Consider the following 19,690-nt stretch of genomic DNA (forward strand, 5'->3'; position numbering starts at 1 on the left):
GGTCCTGGGACTGAGCCCTGCATAGAGCTCCCTGTTCAGTGAGAAATTTGCTTCTCCCTCTTCCTCTCCCTGTGTGTGTGTGTGTGTGTGTGTGTGCGCGCGTGTGTGTGTGCGCGTGTGCGTGCGCGCTCTCATTTTCAGATAAATAAATAAATCTTAAAAAAGAAACCTAGGTCTCAAATTTTTGCAGGAGGATTGTGTCATACATGCTGTGACTTATGCAGACCATACCTTATGATGGCACAAACGAGAAAAAACTGTGGCTAATTTCACCAGTTATTCCATGTATATTGCCCTGAAATGACCTTGAAAAGGAAGGTGTGAATCAACTAAGATGTAAATTCCACGAGAGCAGGATTTTGCTCCCAGCTGTATCTTCAGCATCCTGAAGGGGTGTTTTGAACATAGTAAGCACACAATTATGAATATTGATTGCTTTTTCTTTATTTGGAGATGCTTATGGGAACTGAGTCCAAGTGCAGGCATCTCATTGTCCTGTGATTCTGGTGTTGAATTGATATTTTGGTACAGTAAGGCCCCTAAATACAAGCCAACTATTTCGTTTGGTAGGAACAGCCATCTGTTCTAACATCAGTGACACAACTGGCTGTGTGGGACTTACTGGCTGGCCTCCACGTGGTGTCTGAGACATTTTCAAGGATGATTTCAACTGATGTTAGAAACTAACCAATTTATCTCTTTAAATGGAACTCAACTGTTAAAATCAAGACAGATGAAAATCATCAGGCATGCAAAGAACTATAATAACATCAACATGTTAGGTGGGTTTAAGCTGGGATCAGGGGACTGTTGTGTTTACCTTGAAGTACTAGACGTATATCCCTGGAGGCTGTGTTTCAAAGGTGATCCCTAATTAGAAATTCTGTGATTTGTGGTGTTGAGTTACAGGATCCCAGTAACCTCTTGTTTGACTTCCACATATGTTTGGGTGTAAGAAAGTAGGGGATTGCTTGTGGTAGGGTCTAGGTAAATTTGTGTTGATAGATTAATCTCAGATTATAATGTAATGAAAGAGATGAAGGTCTTTCCTGTAATAGAGCTTGATTTGTCTTCATCCATGATTCCACTCCGCTCATATTTTGTGCTTTTGACTGGTTGGTCAGTTTTCAGTCTGTTCCTTTTCTCCCTGATTGCTTATTCATGCTGGAGTTAAGAATGGAAACATTACAGTCTTCTAATAACTTTAATCTGATTTGCAAGCATTCTACAACTCAAACCCATTTAAAGAAAGGCAACAAGCCCCACGATAAGAAATCTCAAAAAGAAGAGTGAAAATGTTCCCACTTTAGCCTAGTGTAATTATTTTTGCTGTTCGGTTGCATAGGCAGGCTGCCAGAAGATAGGGGTACAAATTAATTAACCAACTGTTTGCAGAGATATGGCCATGTCATTACCGATAAGCACAGACGTAAATAAGGCAGCGTGTCGGCTGTTTTTCTGAAATGAGGGAGGACAGAAATATGTTAACTAAAATAAAATAGACCAAAGGCTTACTTTGTTAGTTTCCATTTATTAGTACATGAAGTTCTTTTTCCGTGTTGTCTTAAGTGCTTCGTGATGTGTTGAATGAGGGAGAAAGTGTGGATTGTCATGTTAGTCTTTTAAGAGTATAGCTGAATGCTTTGTACTTCAGTTGAACATATTTAAATCCCACCCCCAACCACTGAAATCATTTCCAATGTAATTTTTATACACCATAATTTAAGGTAATTGGGATTTATTAGATCGGTGGTGAATTTTAAGTAGTATGTACAAAGTAATGTATGTGAACAGTTTTGCCCACACAGGTGTCTTAAAGTCATTATAATGTCAGAAGCTGTGTCAATTCTGCAAGGGTTGAATCTTTGTATTTCTTGTTTACTCTTCCCCAGAGGTGATGTTAGTGAGACCCTTAGTGAATACTTGTTGAAGGAGGGAATGAAGCTCTGTAACCAGTGACATGTCATTACATGCTGGTTAGGGACTAGGATCTGGAGTCAACTAGTTTTAACCTTTAACCACAGACCCATCTCTTGCCAGCTCTGCCACCTTGGGTGAGTTACTTAATCATTCCATGCCTGTTTCCTCATTTGTAAACTTGGGCTAATAATAGTACCTCTACCGCAGGGTTGTTGTGAAGATTACATAACATAAAGCATGTAAAATACTGAGCACACTGTGTAGCCCAGTGAGTGCTCAATAAGTGTGTGACGCGGTGACTATTGTTATCATTTTGTATTTTAAACATTTGCCTGACGTTTTACTTTATAAGCACTCAGATAAACAAACTGGAGAAACGGGTGTTTAACTTGAGGCATCACTCTGAATTGTGGCTACGCAGGGTGTTATCTGCCAACCACATCTGTTTGCATACGGTTGTGGTAACTGAGCTTTGAGTACCTTGTTCAGGTGTGTTGACCAGTTTGCCCTGGAAGGACAAGGAATGAAACTGCACAGTACAAAGAAGTACAACTGAGATAAGAGAATGCACGAAGCTTTCTGGTGAAGGTATTGCCCATTAGCTCTTAGAGTTTTTGAAACAGAAATGAGCTAACAGAACAAACTTGAGATACTTAAATATTTCCCAGTAGTAATAAACTACATCTAATCTGCTTAAACAGAAAAAGCCTTTGTAACATTAGGAGTTATTAGGTGTAGAAGTAATTAACCAACAGTCAACAGTCCTCTTTCTTTCTCCCCTTAGTATTCCTCATAAGTCTCTCCCCTCCCGATACCCACCCGGAGACAGCAGCCGTACAAGTGAGTTTCCTGCACAAAGGGAGGACTACCAGAAATGTTTATAGAACTAAAAATGTATGATATTCAGAAAAGTCGGAGTTAAGACCAAAAGAACAATTTGCACTTTGATGACCTAGTCTGATTCAGCTGTCTCCTAGGTCAGACCAAGTGCTGTCAATTAGGAAGCATCTAGTATGTGTGGAATGAGTGGAGGCGTGAATTAATCTGATTAATTTGAGCTGTTTTCACAGGCATCAATGAAAACATTAAATTGACATGTGTACAAGTGCAACAGCATCTTTTTAGACACAAAGGAAGATTTATCTTTATTTTTTATTGTAATTTCTCTTTAAATATAGCTGCCTTTGGGGAAAGCTTTAATTCACTTGAGTGTAAGCAATGAGTAGTTTCGGGCATTTATGCCTGGTTCTCATCATTCTTGGAACCATATTTTTAATTCCTGGATGACTTTGAATTATTGACACTTATTATTTATGCCTTGCCTGTTGTTTTTGTTTTTCCCGTATGGGGAAAACAATGTTTTAGGATTTATAAAACATTTCTCTAAAATTAGCAGAGAGTCTTCAGGATGAAGGCTTCTTTGGTATCTTCTTGGAAGTCTCAGAGGTACCTAGATTTCAAATGTCCCAAGTGTATGGTCTTCATTCGCAGACCTGGCATTCTTCCAGAATTCCTTTTCAGAGACTGGTACCACCCATCTATCCTGTTCTACAGGACAGGAGACATGGCGTCATTCTCTGCATCAGCCTTGTGTCCAGGCCATTACCAAGTCATGGCAATAGTTCCTTCTAAATGTCTCAGAATCTTCTCTGTGCCATCACCCTGCTATCCCCAAGTCCAGACTATCCCATGTCTTCACCTGTACTATTGCAAGCAGCTCCTGTCTGGTTTCCATAGTTCTGCTTTGAACCATGAACCTCCCTTCTCCACGCTGCAGTCTGAGCAGTGTTGAAAACAATGATAATAAACAGTCTGATGATACTCTTGCAGTAAGCACTTCCAAATGGCAGAGTAAGGACCCCTGAAAATCTCCTCCATAAAAATGGTGAGAATGCTGTCAAGAATTGCCAAAATTAACTTTGTCAGCATTCTGAAAATTAAGACTGGCAGGATCTGTTGAACACTTACACAAGAAAGAAAGCTGAATCTCTGTAAATACCGCAAACGCTGGGGGGTTTTAATTCACTCTATTTCAAACCCCACTGCTAGCTCCATAGTAAGTTTGAAAACCAACTGCCCTACAACTATGAGAGCTGTGAAAAACAGCAGCGTAGAAGCCACCAGAAGGGACAGAAGGGATTTCAAGCTCCCCCAAAGTCCTATTCCCAGGCATTTGTCACTCTTTAAACTGCGTGGTAGCTCCCTAAAAAGTTCCATTCTCAGAACTTGTCTTTATTTGGGCTGGCTCAGGGTTTACTATTGGTCCTGTTTATTTAAAAAAAAAAAATTAGTGGCAATTATTGACCATTACAGTTGTCTGAGGTGGTGATACCAGTTGAGGCTAACAACAGTCTGACCAAGAAACTAAGTGGGAAACCCTGGAAAAAAGATGTCAATTGGGGGACCTGAGAAAGCCCTAATCCCTTACGTCTGGCTGACCTTGAGGCGCTAGGCAAGCAGGAAGTGAAGGCTGAAGCAGAGTTGTAAAATGCTCGCTAGAGCATTGATGGCATGCTCCAACATACACATGGAGCCCCTCAGCAAGGGCTGGGAGACTCACGGTTCAACATATTTAAGGAAATCCCTGTCTAATAATTAGCTAACCACACACAGACTTTTGACCTAACCACACATAACAGAGAATATAGACTTTACAACAATTAGACCAGGTAAATCACTAAACAAGCAAACAAGGGCAGGTGGATCTGATTTCCAGAGTTGACACATTAATATTATTTGTCCAGTCTTCAACAAAAAATTACAAGAATGGCAATGAAACAGCAAAATATGGCCCACATGTCGGTGGGGGGGGGGGAGAAGCATAAATTGGAGTAATGTGAAAGCATAACTTTTTAAATATATTGTTAAAATTAAGTTGGTTTTATTCAAACTGCATTGTTTGAAATTATTAATCGTAATCCCCAGGCCAACCATTAATAAAATAAGTTGGGACAAAAAGGTAAAAGAGAAAAGGAACTAAAAAGGTATATTAGAGGGGCACCCTGGTGGCTCATTCAGTTAAGTGTGTGACTCTTGGTTTTAGCTCAGGTCATGATCTCCAGGTTGTGAGATTGAGCCCCACATTAGTCTCTGTGCTGGGTATGGAGCCTGCTTCAGATTTTGTCTCCCTCTGCTCCTCCCCCCAACTCCCTTTCTTAAAAAAACAAGACAAAACAAAGGTATACTAGAGTAGATCAGTTTAACACAAAAGGAGGTAGTAATGGAGGAACAATAACAAAAGTCACAATACATATAGAAAAAAGTAGAATCACAGATGTAAATCTTATCTTACCTGTAATTACATTAAATGTAAATGGACTAAGTACTAATTAACAGGCAGAACTTGGCAGAATGGATTTTTATTTATTTATTTATTTATTTATTTATTTATTTTTTATTTTTTTAAGATTTTTTATTTTTATTTATCCGACAGAGATAGAGACAGCCAGCGAGAGAGGGAACACAAGCAGGGGGAGTGGGAGAGGAAGAAGCAGGCTCATAGCGGAGGAGCCTGATGTGGGGCTCGATCCCACAACGCCGGGATCACGCCCTGAGCCGAAGGCAGATGCTTAACCGCTGTGCCACCCAGGCGCCCCTGGCAGAATGGATTTTTAAAAATCATCCAACAATGTGCTGTCAACAGGAGACATACTTCAGGTTCAAAGTCAGAAATATGTTGAAGGTTAATGGAAAAAAATATACCATGCATATAGTAGTCAAAAGAGAACTAGGCCAGGGGTGTTTGGCTGACTCAGTAGAAGAGCATGTAGCTCTTGATCTTGGGGGTTGTGAGTCTGAGCCCCACACTGGGTGTAGAGATTACTGAGAGAAAGAATGAACAAATGAATGAACTAGACTGGCTATACAAATATCAGAGAAAATAGACTTTAAAAAAATGTCATTAGATATAAAGGAGGACATATTATAATCATGAAAAAGTCAATCCATCAGGAAGAAATAACAGTTATAAAGACACATGCACCTAACAGCAGAGCTTCAAAATACATGAGGGAAAAAAACCTGACACCAAAAGGAGAAATTCAACAATAATAGAGATTTTAATAACTCACTTGCAAGGATGGATACAACAGCTAGGCGGAAAATCAACAAGGATATAGAAGACTTGAAAAACATAAACCAACTGGACTAACCAACAACAGCAGGAATACACCTTATTCTCAAATGTGCATGGAATATTTTCCGGTATCATATGTAGGTAGCCTCAGTAAATGTAAAAAGACTGAAATCATACAATTTCAAAGTATGAGTTCTAACCACAGTGAAGTAAAATTAGAAATTAACAACAGAAGGCAATTTGGGAAATTCACAATTAAATGATACACTCCTAAATAAGCAGTGGGTCACAGAAGAAATCACAAGAGAAATTAGAAAATACTTTGAAGTTAATGACAATGAAATACAATGTATAAAAACTTTCACCCTGCAGCTAAAGCAGTTCTTAAGGGAAAATTTAAAGCTACATACAGCTCTCTTAAAAAGGAAGAATGATCTCAAATCAATCCTCTAACCTTCTACCTTAAGAAAGTAGAGAAAGGAGCAAACTGAGCTTGAAGCAAGCATAAGGAAGAAAATAACAAAGGTTAGAGTGTAAATAGATGACCTAGAGAACAGAAAAAAAAAAAAAAAAGATAAAATCAGTGACGCCAAAAGCTGGTAGTTTGACAAGATCAGAGGGCTTTGATTTTGATAAAATTGGCAAACTTTTAGCTAGATTTCACCATAATATTCCTATTACTAAAATCAGGAATTAGATGACATCAGTACTGACCTTACAGAACAGAAAGGAGTTATAAAGGAGTACTGTGAACAACTGTGTGCCAACACAGTGGATAACTTAGATGAAATGGACAGATTCCTAGAAAGACACTACCAAGCTACCAGCACTGACTCAAGAAGAATTAGAAGATCCAAATAGACTTAGTACAAGAATTTGAATTAGTAACTTTAAAACTTCTCACAGAGAAAAGCCAGGGCCCAGATGGCTTGACCGGTGAATTTTACTAAATGTATAAAGCATTAGCACCCATCCTACGCAAACTCTTCTAACAAATAGGAAAGGAGGGAACACTTCTCAAATCTTTCTGAAAACAGTATCCAGATAACCGAAACCAAAGACCAAAACTACAGACTAATGTACTTAGTATACATTATATGGTATACATTTATTATATTCTACAATGCACATATGCTCAGTATAAACTTAAGCAATATACATTTGAGCAAGTATGATCAAGATGCGTTTGATAGATGGACAGATTGAAAAAAATCTGAATTATGTTATGAATAATTTCTCCAATATTGGTAACATTATTCAGCATTCGGTCCAAATTGTATGATGCTCTGTTTTCAGCACATCTCAAACATTTATGTAAACCGTCTGAGAATCTTGTTAAAATGCAGACTCTGGTTTGGTGGATCTGGGTCAGGGCCTGAAATTCTATAATTCTAACCAGGTTCTTGGTGATATGGAGGGTATGGTCCATGGGCTATACTTGAGCAGCAGGGGGCTTTGGGGGTGAACATAGAGTTGTATGTTCTTTCTTTTTCATTGTAATCATTAAGGTAGAAGATCTATGACCATCTTCTCTCTGGCTTCATGAGTCACAACCAAATTCGACATTTACTCTACTTTCATTGTCTATTAAAAGTCAACCTTCTGGGACATGTTTTTGGTAAGGTATTTAAAGACTTTGTAAATATGAGCTGATTATGTTTTATAACATCCCCTTCAGGTACTTAGGAAAGATACAGATCTCTAGTTTGCTACACTCCTCACAGGCACATGGCTGTTGAATAATACCCACCTATATTCTAAAGCAAATAACATGCTTAACATGCCAACTGAAGGCTAGCCATTTAATTTTAGCTTTCATGTGTTCATGACTAGTATGTAGAAAGACCGTTGATTTTTATGTGTTGGATTTTGTGTATAGGCTAAATATTTGTGATCCCCTCCAGAATTTATATATTGAAACCTAATCCCCACTGTAAATGATTTTTGGAGGCTTGGCCTTTGGGAAGTAATTAGGTCATGAGAATTGGAGACCTCATGGGATTAGTGCCCTCATAAGAGAGGCTCCAGAGAGCTGCCTCACCCTCTTCATGTGGGGTACACAGGGATAAGAAGACTGGGAGCCAGGAAGCAGGTTCCCACCAGACACGGAATCTGCTGGCACCTTACTCTTGGACTTTCCAGACTCTGGAACTGTGAGAAGCGTCTGTTATTTATAAGCCTCCTAGTTGATGGTATTTTATTATAGCGGCCCAAACAGACTAAAGCAATTTTGTTTCCTGTCATCTTGCTAAACTGGTCAATTCTCGGAGGTTTTCTGTAGGTTCCTGTGATTTTTTACATAGACCGTCTACATAAAACTGTCATAGGGACAGTTTTATTTCTTCTTTTCCAATCTGTATGCCTTTTAATTCCTTTTCTTGCCTTATTTCTCTGGCTAGACCTTGCACTATTATGCTAAATGGTGAGGGATGCCTGGGTGGCTCAGTGGGTTAAGCATCTGCCTTCTGCTCAGGTCATGATCCTGGAGTCCCGGGGTTGAGCCCTGAGTTGGGGCTCTCCGCTCAGTGGGGAGTCTGCTTTTCCCTCTGTCCCTCTCCCTGCTCTCATGCTCTCTCTCTCAAATAAATAAATGAAAAATCTTTAAAAAATTAATAAACAGCAATGGTGAGAGTGGATATCCTTCCTTTGTTTCTGAGCTTAGGAGGAAAGTATATAATCTTTCTTCATTAAGTACGGTATTAGTTGTAGGTGTTTTTTTGTAAATGTGCTTTGTCAAGTTAAGGAAGTTCCCTCTATTCCTAGTTGTGTGGAGGGGGTGGTTGTTTATCCTAAATACTTTTCTGCATCATTTATGATGGTATGATTTTTCTTCTTTAGCCTGTTAATATCATGATTACATTGTTTGATTATGGATTATTTGAAATGTCTTTTTAGTTTCCATGTATTGGGAAATTTTCATGTTGTCTTTCTCTTACTGAATTCTAATTTGATTCCATCATGGACAGAGAACATACGTGTGATTTCAGTTCTTTTGAATTTGTTGAGGTTTGTTTTATGGCCCAGGGTATGGTCTATATGAGGCTAAGCATTTAAAAACAGAGATAGGTCAGTAGTCAGTGCCATTCCGTAGTTAAAACTGTACTTAGTTGTATGAGAGCCATCAATTTTCCGCGTACAAGATACTGGCAGATGTAGTGTTTCTGTATTGACTGTCTTTTGAACAAAAAAATAAATGATATTCTCAATTGAGTCATGAAATTATAATTGTAACCATAACAATAATGATGGTAAAATTAATAGTACTCTTTATTGAGTCCTTATATACACTCTCCTTACTGTATTTAGAATAGAATTAAGCATTTTACATGAGTTATCTCATTCAATTCAACAGTCCAGTGCAGAACTTGTGAGGTCTGGAAGTTAAGTACCTTGCTTGAGGTTACAATACCAGCGAAGGGGTATACACTGTTTTAGCCCACATCTTACCCTTGGGCTACAAGCTTAGCTGAATGGTAGTGTTGCAAATCAGATTCAGTAAGGATTTTGGCAGGCACTTCCAGATTTAGGACACCTGGCATTTCAGGCTTGGGTTCTGATTTGAAAGGTCAGAATTTACTGACAGTATTTTGAGTAGCTTAAGGTACACATGAGACAGCCTGTCATGTGTACTGCCCAGTTGGTCACCCTTGTAGCCTGATGTGACTTCCCTAATGCAGATTCCCTAGGATTTTGCTGTTTGCCCCCTCTCTTCTGTCCCAGGCACTGCATCTCACTTTCAGTACAAGTAGTGATAGCATTGTGACTTTTATCTGGGAGGGTCACTGTAAAGCTGGCCACTCGTAGTTAGTGATTCAAAATATTAGGACTATTTTCTTTGAGCTAACTCTTTGGACCTCTGCTGTTTGGTTAATTGCTTTTTGACTTAAAACATGTCACTTTTCTTTTTTAATCCAATCTTTATTGACTGCTTTAGTTCAAATAGGGCCCCAAATTACATATATCTTAGCAGGCTGTTGATTGACCTTTTTGTCCCTAGTTGGTTCCATTGTTTAACATCTTATGGCCAAAGGAAAGTCTGATTTCTTTTAGTTATTGGAGCAGAGGATATGAGTTTGGGAGAAGTGTTTGTGAAGGGTAGGAATAAAATTCTCTTTTATCCTTTCCCAGTTGAGACCTTAAAGCTCATTTAATAGCAATTAAAAACTTTTTTTTAGGTTATTGATATTACTTTCATTCTAGAATTGAGAGTTAGCATTTGAAATAAATTTTGGACTGACTGTAGTAAAAGCTTAGTATGTGCAGACCAGCCTTCCAGGTCTGTCAGGTTATTTAGAAGTGTTTCAGATTACTAACGGGGCTGAGCGTCCTAGTATCTAAGGGAAACTTTGAGGAGCAATGAGAGCAGACCATGCAGAGGTAGATGAAACAGTCCACTCTCTGCTAGGATGCCTTGGTTGGCTTTGATTAAACATGGCAGAAGAGCAGAGATGTCCTGAGAGAGGTAGGGAGGGCACTGAGTAATGGAGAGGCTTGTGTACTGAGGTGGAGAAGAACATGTACTTTTGAAAGTCACCTTCAAATTCCAGCTCCTCCACCTCCTGACTCTGTCACTTAAGGCAGGTAATCTCCTTGTGCTTTCTTGCTTTTTTTTTGTGAAGTATGGGAATTGTAACCTTGAAAGGCAGGTAGTATTGTGAAGATCAGATGGTGTAATACTTAGTGCTGTACTTGGAACATAGGAAGCATTCAGTAATTGTAAACTTTTATTATTTTTGTCTTATGTATTAATGCTTCTTAGGGTTTCTTGTTATAATTTTTGTCCACTGATATGTACCGAGTACTCAGAATGGTGTCTAGGCATAGTAGGGATTCAATATGTGAGTAAATGAATGAATAAATGAATGATGCCATGATACTTGTAGGTACTTCATACATAGTATCCTAAGAAGTGCTGGCTGTAGATGGCAGAGATTGGAAGCAGTGGCCAGTGTAGCTCACTGACAGTAAAAGTAGAAATAATTAGAATCATAATAGGTAAGGCAGACTTAGCACATGTCAGACACAGTTCTAAGAGCTTTATGTACACTAATTTTATCCTTGTAACTACCCATTAAGATAGCTACTAGCATCATCTCCAATTTATGGATGAGCATACTGAAGCAGGGGGACTTGTTCAAGGTCACAGTCCTAGTGAGTGATGATGGTATTGGGATTTAAACTCGGGGAGTCTGATGCAGAGGGCTTTCTCAGATTCTTTTTTTTCAGAACCTGTTGTGTGCCAGGCACTGTGCTGTGCAGATGATGTGCAGGGCACCCACCCGCGTGGAGCTTACATCTAAGAGAAAGAGCCAAAACACAAATAAGAAGTAACTAATGAGTGAAGAGAGGAATTATCTGAAGAGTTGGGGGCCTGCTTTAAATGGGGGTGGGCAGGGAAGGTGCTTCTGTTGGAATGTAAGCTGAGACCTGGAGCCAGCCAGGCAAGGCATTCCAGACAGAGGGAACAGAGTTAGCAAGGGCCCTGAGGTGGGACAGTGATTGGCATGTTGGTGTAATTGTCAAGGAGATGAGAATTCTGGAGTGGAAATTACAGGTGAGTACTATGTCTTGAGGTTGCTGAGGTCATGCAGGGAGGGCCTTCTAAACATTGGTTTTCATTCTGACTACATTGGAGAACCACTAAGGGGTTAAGTCAGCCTAGGAGATATTTTGATTTAAAAACATCACTGGGTGCTGTGGGGAGGGGGTGGGGGTTGGAATAGGTGGAAGGGAACATAGAGCTACTATGATCAAAGACCAGAGAGCAGTGATAGGGAAGATGATAAAAATGGCTCACATTTTAAAGTACTTTGTACCATTGAAGCCTTTTATATTCATTAGTCCCTTCAACAACCTATGAGGTGGTTATGATTACTTGACCCATTTATAGATGAGGGAACTGAGTAAAGGCTAGTAGGTGGCATGGCTGAGGTCTGAATGTAGCCAATCTGGCTCCGGAGGCTGTGCCTTTAACCACTAGGCTCTGTTGTCTTTACAAAGTTCTTCCATCTGGGTCTCCCATGGTCCACGCGTTCACGTTAGCTGCAGTGAGGAAGGAACTGCAGACCCATCTTTGGCTTCCTCCCTTGGCCTCACACTCCACCCACAATCTCCCGAGGGCTTGACAGGGTCCTCCAGAACTTGTCTTCAGCCGGGTTTCCCCCGTTTTCATCGCACAGGCATTTTGTGTCTCTGTTGTATCAGCCCTTAGGGACCACTGTCCTTGATCTGCCCCCCCCCCCCCCCCCCCGTTATCTTAGTTGATCCACACTCATGCCACAGTGACCTTTTCTATCATGTGGCTTCCTCACTTATTATCTTGGGTTCTCGCTGGCTTGCAAGGGTATAGCTTAAACTCTGAAGCATGGGCCCTGACCCTTCACAGGGAGAGGGGTGCCAGCGAGCTGCCTCTGCTGCCCCACTGCCTTTCACTGCTTACAGCGGGGAGTGTGTGGTCAGCAGTTGGAGCGGGAGACCACTTGAGCGTTCAGCTCACGTTGTAAAGTAGTCCCTATTTGTGTATATATCAGTCTTCTGTCAGTTTAATTAGTGAGAGCTGGGGCCCTTGCAGTGGACATTGCTACTATGTATATATTTTTATGTTTTTGGGTTTTTTTGCTCACATTTATTGAGCATTTGCTACATGCTCAGCACTGAGTGCTCCCCATGGATTAGTTCATTTAAGCCTCAAAATAACACTTTGAAATACAGGTCCTGTTAACTGTATTTTACCGACTTGGAAACTGAAGTTCAAAGAGGTTAAACAATGTAAAACCATGATCACACAGCCAGTGAGAGGAAGAGTAAGGACTCGAATCCAAGTAGTGACTCCACAACTGCTCTTCATTACTGCACTGACATACTGTGAAAGAGAAATCGCTGATGTGCGTATTTGAGAATCAGACCCTGAAACATGATTTTTTTCCAGAAATGGCCTCCAGGAATGGGATCGATCTTGTGTTCAAGGGAAACCTTCTCACCCCTTGAATGTTTGTATCACAAAGTGGCATACCAGTTCTAGTGGATGACTCTGTCATTAAATGACATAAAGCCACAATTATAGCCTTGACTTATGATGGCCCCACAGGGACTTTAATACTTCACTTATTATTCATCAAGTAATGTATGACATGTACTTATTTGCTGCTTCCTATTGGTCAAGTTAGGCGTTGTCAGGCACTGTCACTAGAGCAGGAAGCCAGACAAATACAGAACTTTTTCTAGTGGGAGGAGATTAAGATTCACATGGCTAGATGGATTGTTAGAAATTGGGCATGGTGCATTGTGGCAAGGCTAACAAAGGCAGTGCTCTGGGAACATGTAACAGGGCCTGCCTAGCCAAGTCTTCAGAACAGTGACCTCGAGGCTGAGAGTGAACCGAGTAAAGCAACAAGCCAGGTAAAGATGTGGAGAAGGTGGTGGTTCCAGGCACATGGAACAGCAGGTGCCTGGGTGCTGTGGCAGGGGAGAGCATGATGTGCTCCAGGAACAAATCAAAGGCCAGCAGGGCCAGCTGTGCAGAGCCAGTCGGAGAGAGGCTGGTCAAAGCTGTTCAAGACCTCGTGGGCCAGTTTTTATCCTAAGAGCAACTGGAAGCTGCGGAAGAGTTCTGAATGCTGGTCATTACTTCACAAACACAGTGAGAACTTGCTTCTCAGGATCCTTGCTAGGGAAGGCAAGAAGTCTGCTGTCCGGCAGGACTACAGAGGTGTTTGCTTATAGCTTACCATTCATAAATCATAAATCAGTGAGTGAAGGACTGCAGTGGGATAATGAATGGTATGAGTAAGAGCACAGCAGAGAGGGCAGTGGAACTGGTTCTTATTAAATGGTGGGAGTTCCAGGAAGAAGAGGGGAAAGCTTTCCTTGCTACAGTAACTGTTCTGGCCAAAAGATAGGATTGTGGGAAGACAAGGCAGGCTCTGAGGAGGCCAGGCAGTCTTGAGACTGGAGCCGGTTGACTCAGACTGGAGAGATGGGAGAAGCCAGAGGGCTAGGGAGGGGCCTTGGTCGAGGAGAGGTTGGTCAGGGGTCCAGGCCCTGTTTTGGAGCCAGCATTGGCTTCAAGGAGAGGAGTAGTGTTATTGCTTTGTAGGTCTGTAGCTTTGGCAGTAGGGTGGGGGAGGCTGAAAAGGGAAGAAACCCTGGTTCTGTTAGGAGAGCTGGTGTGTGGAGGCCACCACCATGGGTACCTGAAGTGGGAGTGGCATGGAGGAGGCAGATTTAGGCAGTGTTTCTGGGAGAACATTGGGAATTGCTTGGGCTTGTGAGCCCCGCACATCTGGGTTCAAATGTCCACTCTTGCTACTTACTAGCTTCTAAGGTCTTGATGTCTGTGTGCCTTAGTTTCCTGAGCAATAGTGTGAGTGTATGACTCCTATCTCACAGGGTGGAGAGGGGGCTGTTCTGTGAGTATGTCTAAGGTCTCCTAGAGCTTTGCATGTACTAACTTTTTTTTTTTAAAGAATTTATAAATTAGAGAGTGTGAGCACAGGAGCAGGGGAAGGGGCAGAGGGAGAGGGAGAAGCAGACTCTCTGCTGAGCAGGGAGCCCGATGCAGGACTTGATCCCAGGACCCTAGGATCATGACCTGAGCTGAAGGCAGACACTTAACCGACTGAGCCATCCAGGCGCCCTGTATTAACTGTCTTAATCTTTCCGTCCTGTGAAGTGCCCAGTAAACTAGGTACTGTTTATCATTACCATTTGATATGTGAAGAAACCGAAGTTTGAAGAGCTTATAGACTTGCCTAAGGACACACTGGATTCAAAGTAATAGGGAGTGGTCCTCTCTGTTAGCCACTCTGCTCACAATACCTGTGATAGAGAGTAACTACTGGGTAGGTGGGGGGGGGGGGGGAGAGGTGGAGCTCTTTGAAGAGAAGACAGCTGAGACAGACCTGGCAGGGTGTGAATGTACCAGGCATTTTATGAAGAGAGAAAGGGCAGAGCCTAGCTGACAATAGCTTTCTGGGTCTAAGGAGAGAATGGAGGACAGTGTGCCTGGAGCAGAGTGAGCCAAGGAGAGAGGAGCAGGAAGGAAATAAGGGAACAGAGAGTGAGAGGGAGGTGGATGAACATCTGGCGGGGCCCTGGGGGCTATGGTAAGAAGTGAGATTTTATTCCTAGAGGAGCGGGAAGCCACTGGAGAAATGTTAATAGTAGTGATGTGATCTGCTGGAGGACTTCAAAGAATCAGTTTGGCGGCCGTGTGGAAGAGATTGCAGACCAGCTGGTAGTTGGACTTCTTCCATAGTCCATCAGAAAGGTGCTGGTGAGGGCTCTACAGCAGCGGCTTAGATGATGGAGAGAAGTGGATGGAGATTTTAGAGTAGAGCCAAGCAGACATGCTGGTGGCCTGGATGTGATGAAGGAAGTGGGGAGTCAGAGATGACATCTGGGTTTTTAGTTTGAGCAATCAAAGAGATGAATAGTCATTTACCCAAGAGAGGGAAAGTTTTGGGGGATGGGAACAGGGTAGGGTGGAAAGTGGAGCTCTCTTGGACATGCTTATTCCTTTTGAGATGTATATAAGACGTCCAGATGGCAATGTCTAGTAGGCAGTTGGATATATGAGTCTAGACAGAGCTCAGGAGCCATCTGGGCTAGAGACGGAAATGTGGGAGTCATTGGCATGTAGAAATTGGGGAGCATGGGAGAAGGGAGACAGCCAGGGTACTACAAAGGTGGAATGCTTTGCTTACAGCACACACGTTCTGTTGTTGGACTCAGTTCTCAAAATGGGGATAGTAGCACCAAAGTAACTGAATACATTCCCTCCCGTTTAGGGTCTGGTTTCAGGCAGAGAGCCTTCATTGTACATTTGCCTGTGGAGGTTTTGCACATGTGCTCATGTGTCTATGTGCTTAAACCCAGGCCTTCCTAGTGTGCTGGCCTGGGGTCTCCAAAGTACATGCTGGCCTAGGTGTGGGTGCTGGGCTACTTGCTAAGTGGAAGATTGGAGTGACCTGAATCCTGAAAAAGATTTAGGGCTTACACACAATAAAATCCATTCTTCAAACTATTTCAGAGTCCATGGAGCCAGGTACAATTTAAAAACGTTTCATTATTTTGAAGTATATAATGGTCTAAGTTGTATGTATACAGTGTATTTTATAAACTTTCAAAAAATTCAATAGTAACTAATTTTTATCAACTCTCTTTCATTTTTTAGTTTAGATCAATCTTTTACCTCCTTGCATTTGGGCAAGTTTTATATGTTAATTTGTAGATAGGCTGATTATAAACTTATGCTTTAAAAATATTCAGAAACATACATACTGTCTCTCACAAAAATTTCATTTTCTCTGTTGCCACAACATTCCACATTCTGTTCCTGTTGCTAAGGCCTCTGGAATGTCCCAGTGCAGAAAAAGGATATAGAAGTCTTTTTTTTTTTCTCCTGAAGACATTTTATTTAAATTATTTTGTGTCTTCTAGCTTATTTCCAAATATGGATATCTGAAAGTAAAGAATTTAGAAAGCTAAAATTAAAGTTGCTTTAGATTTTCACAACTAGAACTTGATTTCTGAGAGTAGCATGAATTGGATTTAAATGTACCATGTTTCTTTCAGTGGGTGTGTGTGTGGGGGGGCACATACCATCATATGTGCCCAGGCAGGCTTTTTAGGGAGTGTGATGTGCTGGTGAGATATTAAAAACTGAGCTCACGGAGCACACCTGAGTTTGGGTTCTGGTTATGCTTTCTTGGTGGGTGATAGTAGACAAGTTCATGTCTCTATCGGTAACATGAGGATTTTATTGTAGGATAAACCATATAAAAAGTCCTTTAGCACAGGGCCTGGTACATAGCAGTCTCTCAGTAAAGGCCAACTGTTTATCCTATTTACTGTCATCATCGATTGCAAATGATCTTAAGTTATGGAGGAAATTAAAGTTTTTACGGAAGTACAGACTCCTGGTCCCTTACAGAATGACCCCTACCTTCTTATTTTTACTAGTGTTTCTAAATCTCACAAAAGGAAGAAAGGAATCACAGCAAAAAAGAACAGTTTTTATATAAAGGTTATTGTAGCTAGTTGAATTGCCATTACTTGGAAGGATTGGTACAGTTCTTAATTTTTTGAAGTTGTTTTATTTATAAAGGGGTAGGGGGGCTAGTCCCCAGAAGTATTTGGTGTCTGTCAAGTGATACATTTTAAACAACATTGCTTAACATTGAGTGCTGTGGGAAACCACACAAAACCAGCACATTGCAGTCACCTAAATCTAAAGTGAGACCACTTAATTTAATGCTGTTTTAACTACTGTTTAATTAATAAAACTGAGTCAATTTCATTAATGAACTGTTAATTTGATATTTATAGACATTTCATACTTCACAGCTGCAAATTATGAATGCTACATTCTGTAATTCAGGTTTTCTTTCTCATTTGGTCTTGTATTGGAGGCATTTAGCAGAGGGGTATATGGAACTTAAAGGAAACTATGTATATTTTATTTTTAAAATGAAATGTCATGTCAAGAAATTGTAGCCATGGAAAATGGCTTATTACATGTTGATCATTGCATGAATATAACCTTTCCTTTTCTCCCACATGTACTATTTTTAACTCAATGTGGGCATGCTTTCAAGGAAAATAGCACATTGTTTGGTTCTTATTTTTCATTAAATTATTAAGCTTAGTCACGGAAGTCAGTAGTCTACTAGAAGCTTCTTGCATTATCTAATCAGTTTATCAAAGGTGTTCAGCGCTGACATTCCAACTTAATGGAGGTGGAAACTGGAAGGAATTTCTAGAAATCACGTTCTTCTGATCTTCAAGGGACCAGATCCAAGCCATTGTTGTGAGTCAGAATGGAATCCCAGCTACTGACGTAGACAGAGTACTTCATCTCTCTGTGAATCAGTTTCCTCCTTTTTAGAGTGGGGTTGTAATGGTATGTACCTAGGTGGTTGTGAGAGAAGAATGAGATCATATAGCACCTAGAAACTGCTCAGTGCTGCCCCTGCATCCCAAAATCTTGTTGGTCCTTGGTATGTTTCAGATTTATAGCTAGTGATCTGTGCAATTCAGTGTAATAGAAGCTGTTTAAGAAAATCTGAGTTATATCCATGTGTAATATTAGATCAGTAATTTGATGCTTTGAGGCTATGATCACTTTACATCTCCTCAGGGCATTTTCTTTTTCCTTTAAAACTACCATGATCCACCCAAGCTGGAGAAAGTGTGAAATTAGATCTCACAGGAAAGAAAACAGATGCTAATTAGTTTTAGATCTTTTTTCCCCCCTTTAAACTTGGTATTTGGTCTACTGAACTATTTGTCCAATTGAAATTTGCTAATTATCCATTCAGTGCAGATAGTCTAAATAGTGTACAATACTTAAAATCAGCGGTTGTCTTTTTTTTTTTTTTTTTTTTAAGTAATCCCTTTGCCCAATGTGGGGCTTGAACTCACCACCCAGAGATCAAGAGTCCCATGCTGTACTGACTCAGCCAGCCAGGCACCCCTAAAATCACCAATTTTGAAATATTTAAGAGATTAGATTCTGGATCTGAAATGTTAGTACTGTTCCCTCCCTAGATTATTGTTAATTAGTAATTATCCATGGCTAGGACCTTTTAGTTAACTACATATTACCAAATATCAAGTCACTTTCAGTTTTTGTGTATATACAGATAGTTTAGTGTTACATCTGTGTTTTTTTTTTTTTTTTTTTTTTAAAGATTTTATTTATTTATGTGACAGAGAGACAGCCAGCGAGAGAGGGAACACAGCAGGGGGAGTGGGAGAGGAAGAAGCAGGCTCATAGCAGAGGAGCCCGATGTGGGACTCGATCCCGGTACGCCGGGATCATGCCCTGAGCCGAAGGCAGACGCTTTAACGACTGCGCTACCCAGGCGCCCCTACATCTGTGTTTTAATTAACTTCTTAACCATAAAAAAATCTAACTTGTATCTTGCCCTGTTCTAGTAACTGAGCTGAGATTAATGTATGAAATGTGGTGTTTGTACCAAAGTTCCATGTGTTCAGGAGCATCAGTATGTGAGCAAAATGACTAGAGGTTCTTATGACCTGAAAAAAGAGTATAAAAATAATCTTCTTTGTATTACATACTGACCAAACTGGCAATTTTACTCTTCAGTGAAACCTCTGCTTCCTTTCTTAACTGTTCCATAGAACTCAGAGACCAGATGGCTGGAATAGAATGCATAGTTAAACAAATAAAACCATTAGATGATACAGCTTTCTGAATTGCTAAGCATTTTATGTGGTTGCAGATTCTTACCCCTAACCCTTGGTGGAGTTCATCTAAAGTTGCTTTATTGTGCGAGTGTATTCATTGTTTGCATTTTAATAGATTTGTCTGTTTTACCTCATACTGATGATTTTTGGTGCCTTTTTATTTTAATCCTCTAAACAGTGTTTCTGTAAGCCTGATTTGATTTCTCTCTTAATAGTCATGGTGCCACATCAGTTACTTTTAAATGTTACTGGAGTAACATTTGAACTGGTATACTTTATCTTAAGGCAGCTCCTTTAGAAAGTATTGCTAGCCTAAATGGTTTCGTATTAATCAGAACCAGATGAGTGAGTGATGCTCTCTTTCTTTGTTGCAGACATGCCAATATTTGGTCTGTGTCCAGCCCATGATGATTTCTACTTGGTGGTGTGTAACGACTGTAATCAGGTTGTCAAACCGCAGGCATTTCAATCACATTACGGTAA

At 40.6% G+C, this 19,690-nt stretch overlaps 1 protein-coding gene across 5 annotated transcripts in view; it reads left to right on the forward strand.

Annotated features, from left to right (window-relative positions):
- The window catches only part of ATXN7 (ataxin 7), a 136,323-nt gene that overhangs the window by 67,405 nt on the left and 49,228 nt on the right, over positions 1–19,690 (forward strand). For all 5 annotated transcript variants that reach the window (XM_048226418.2, XM_026501172.4, XM_057311864.1 and 2 more), the window contains one exon: positions 19,582–19,686. In XM_048226418.2, coding sequence (XP_048082375.1) covers positions 19,582–19,686 — 105 coding nt within the window. The remainder of the gene's footprint in view (positions 1–19,581; positions 19,687–19,690) is intronic.

This window comes from Ursus arctos, unplaced genomic scaffold (genome assembly GCF_023065955.2).
Source record: "Ursus arctos isolate Adak ecotype North America unplaced genomic scaffold, UrsArc2.0 scaffold_14, whole genome shotgun sequence".
Taxonomy (NCBI): Eukaryota; Metazoa; Chordata; class Mammalia; order Carnivora; family Ursidae; genus Ursus; species Ursus arctos.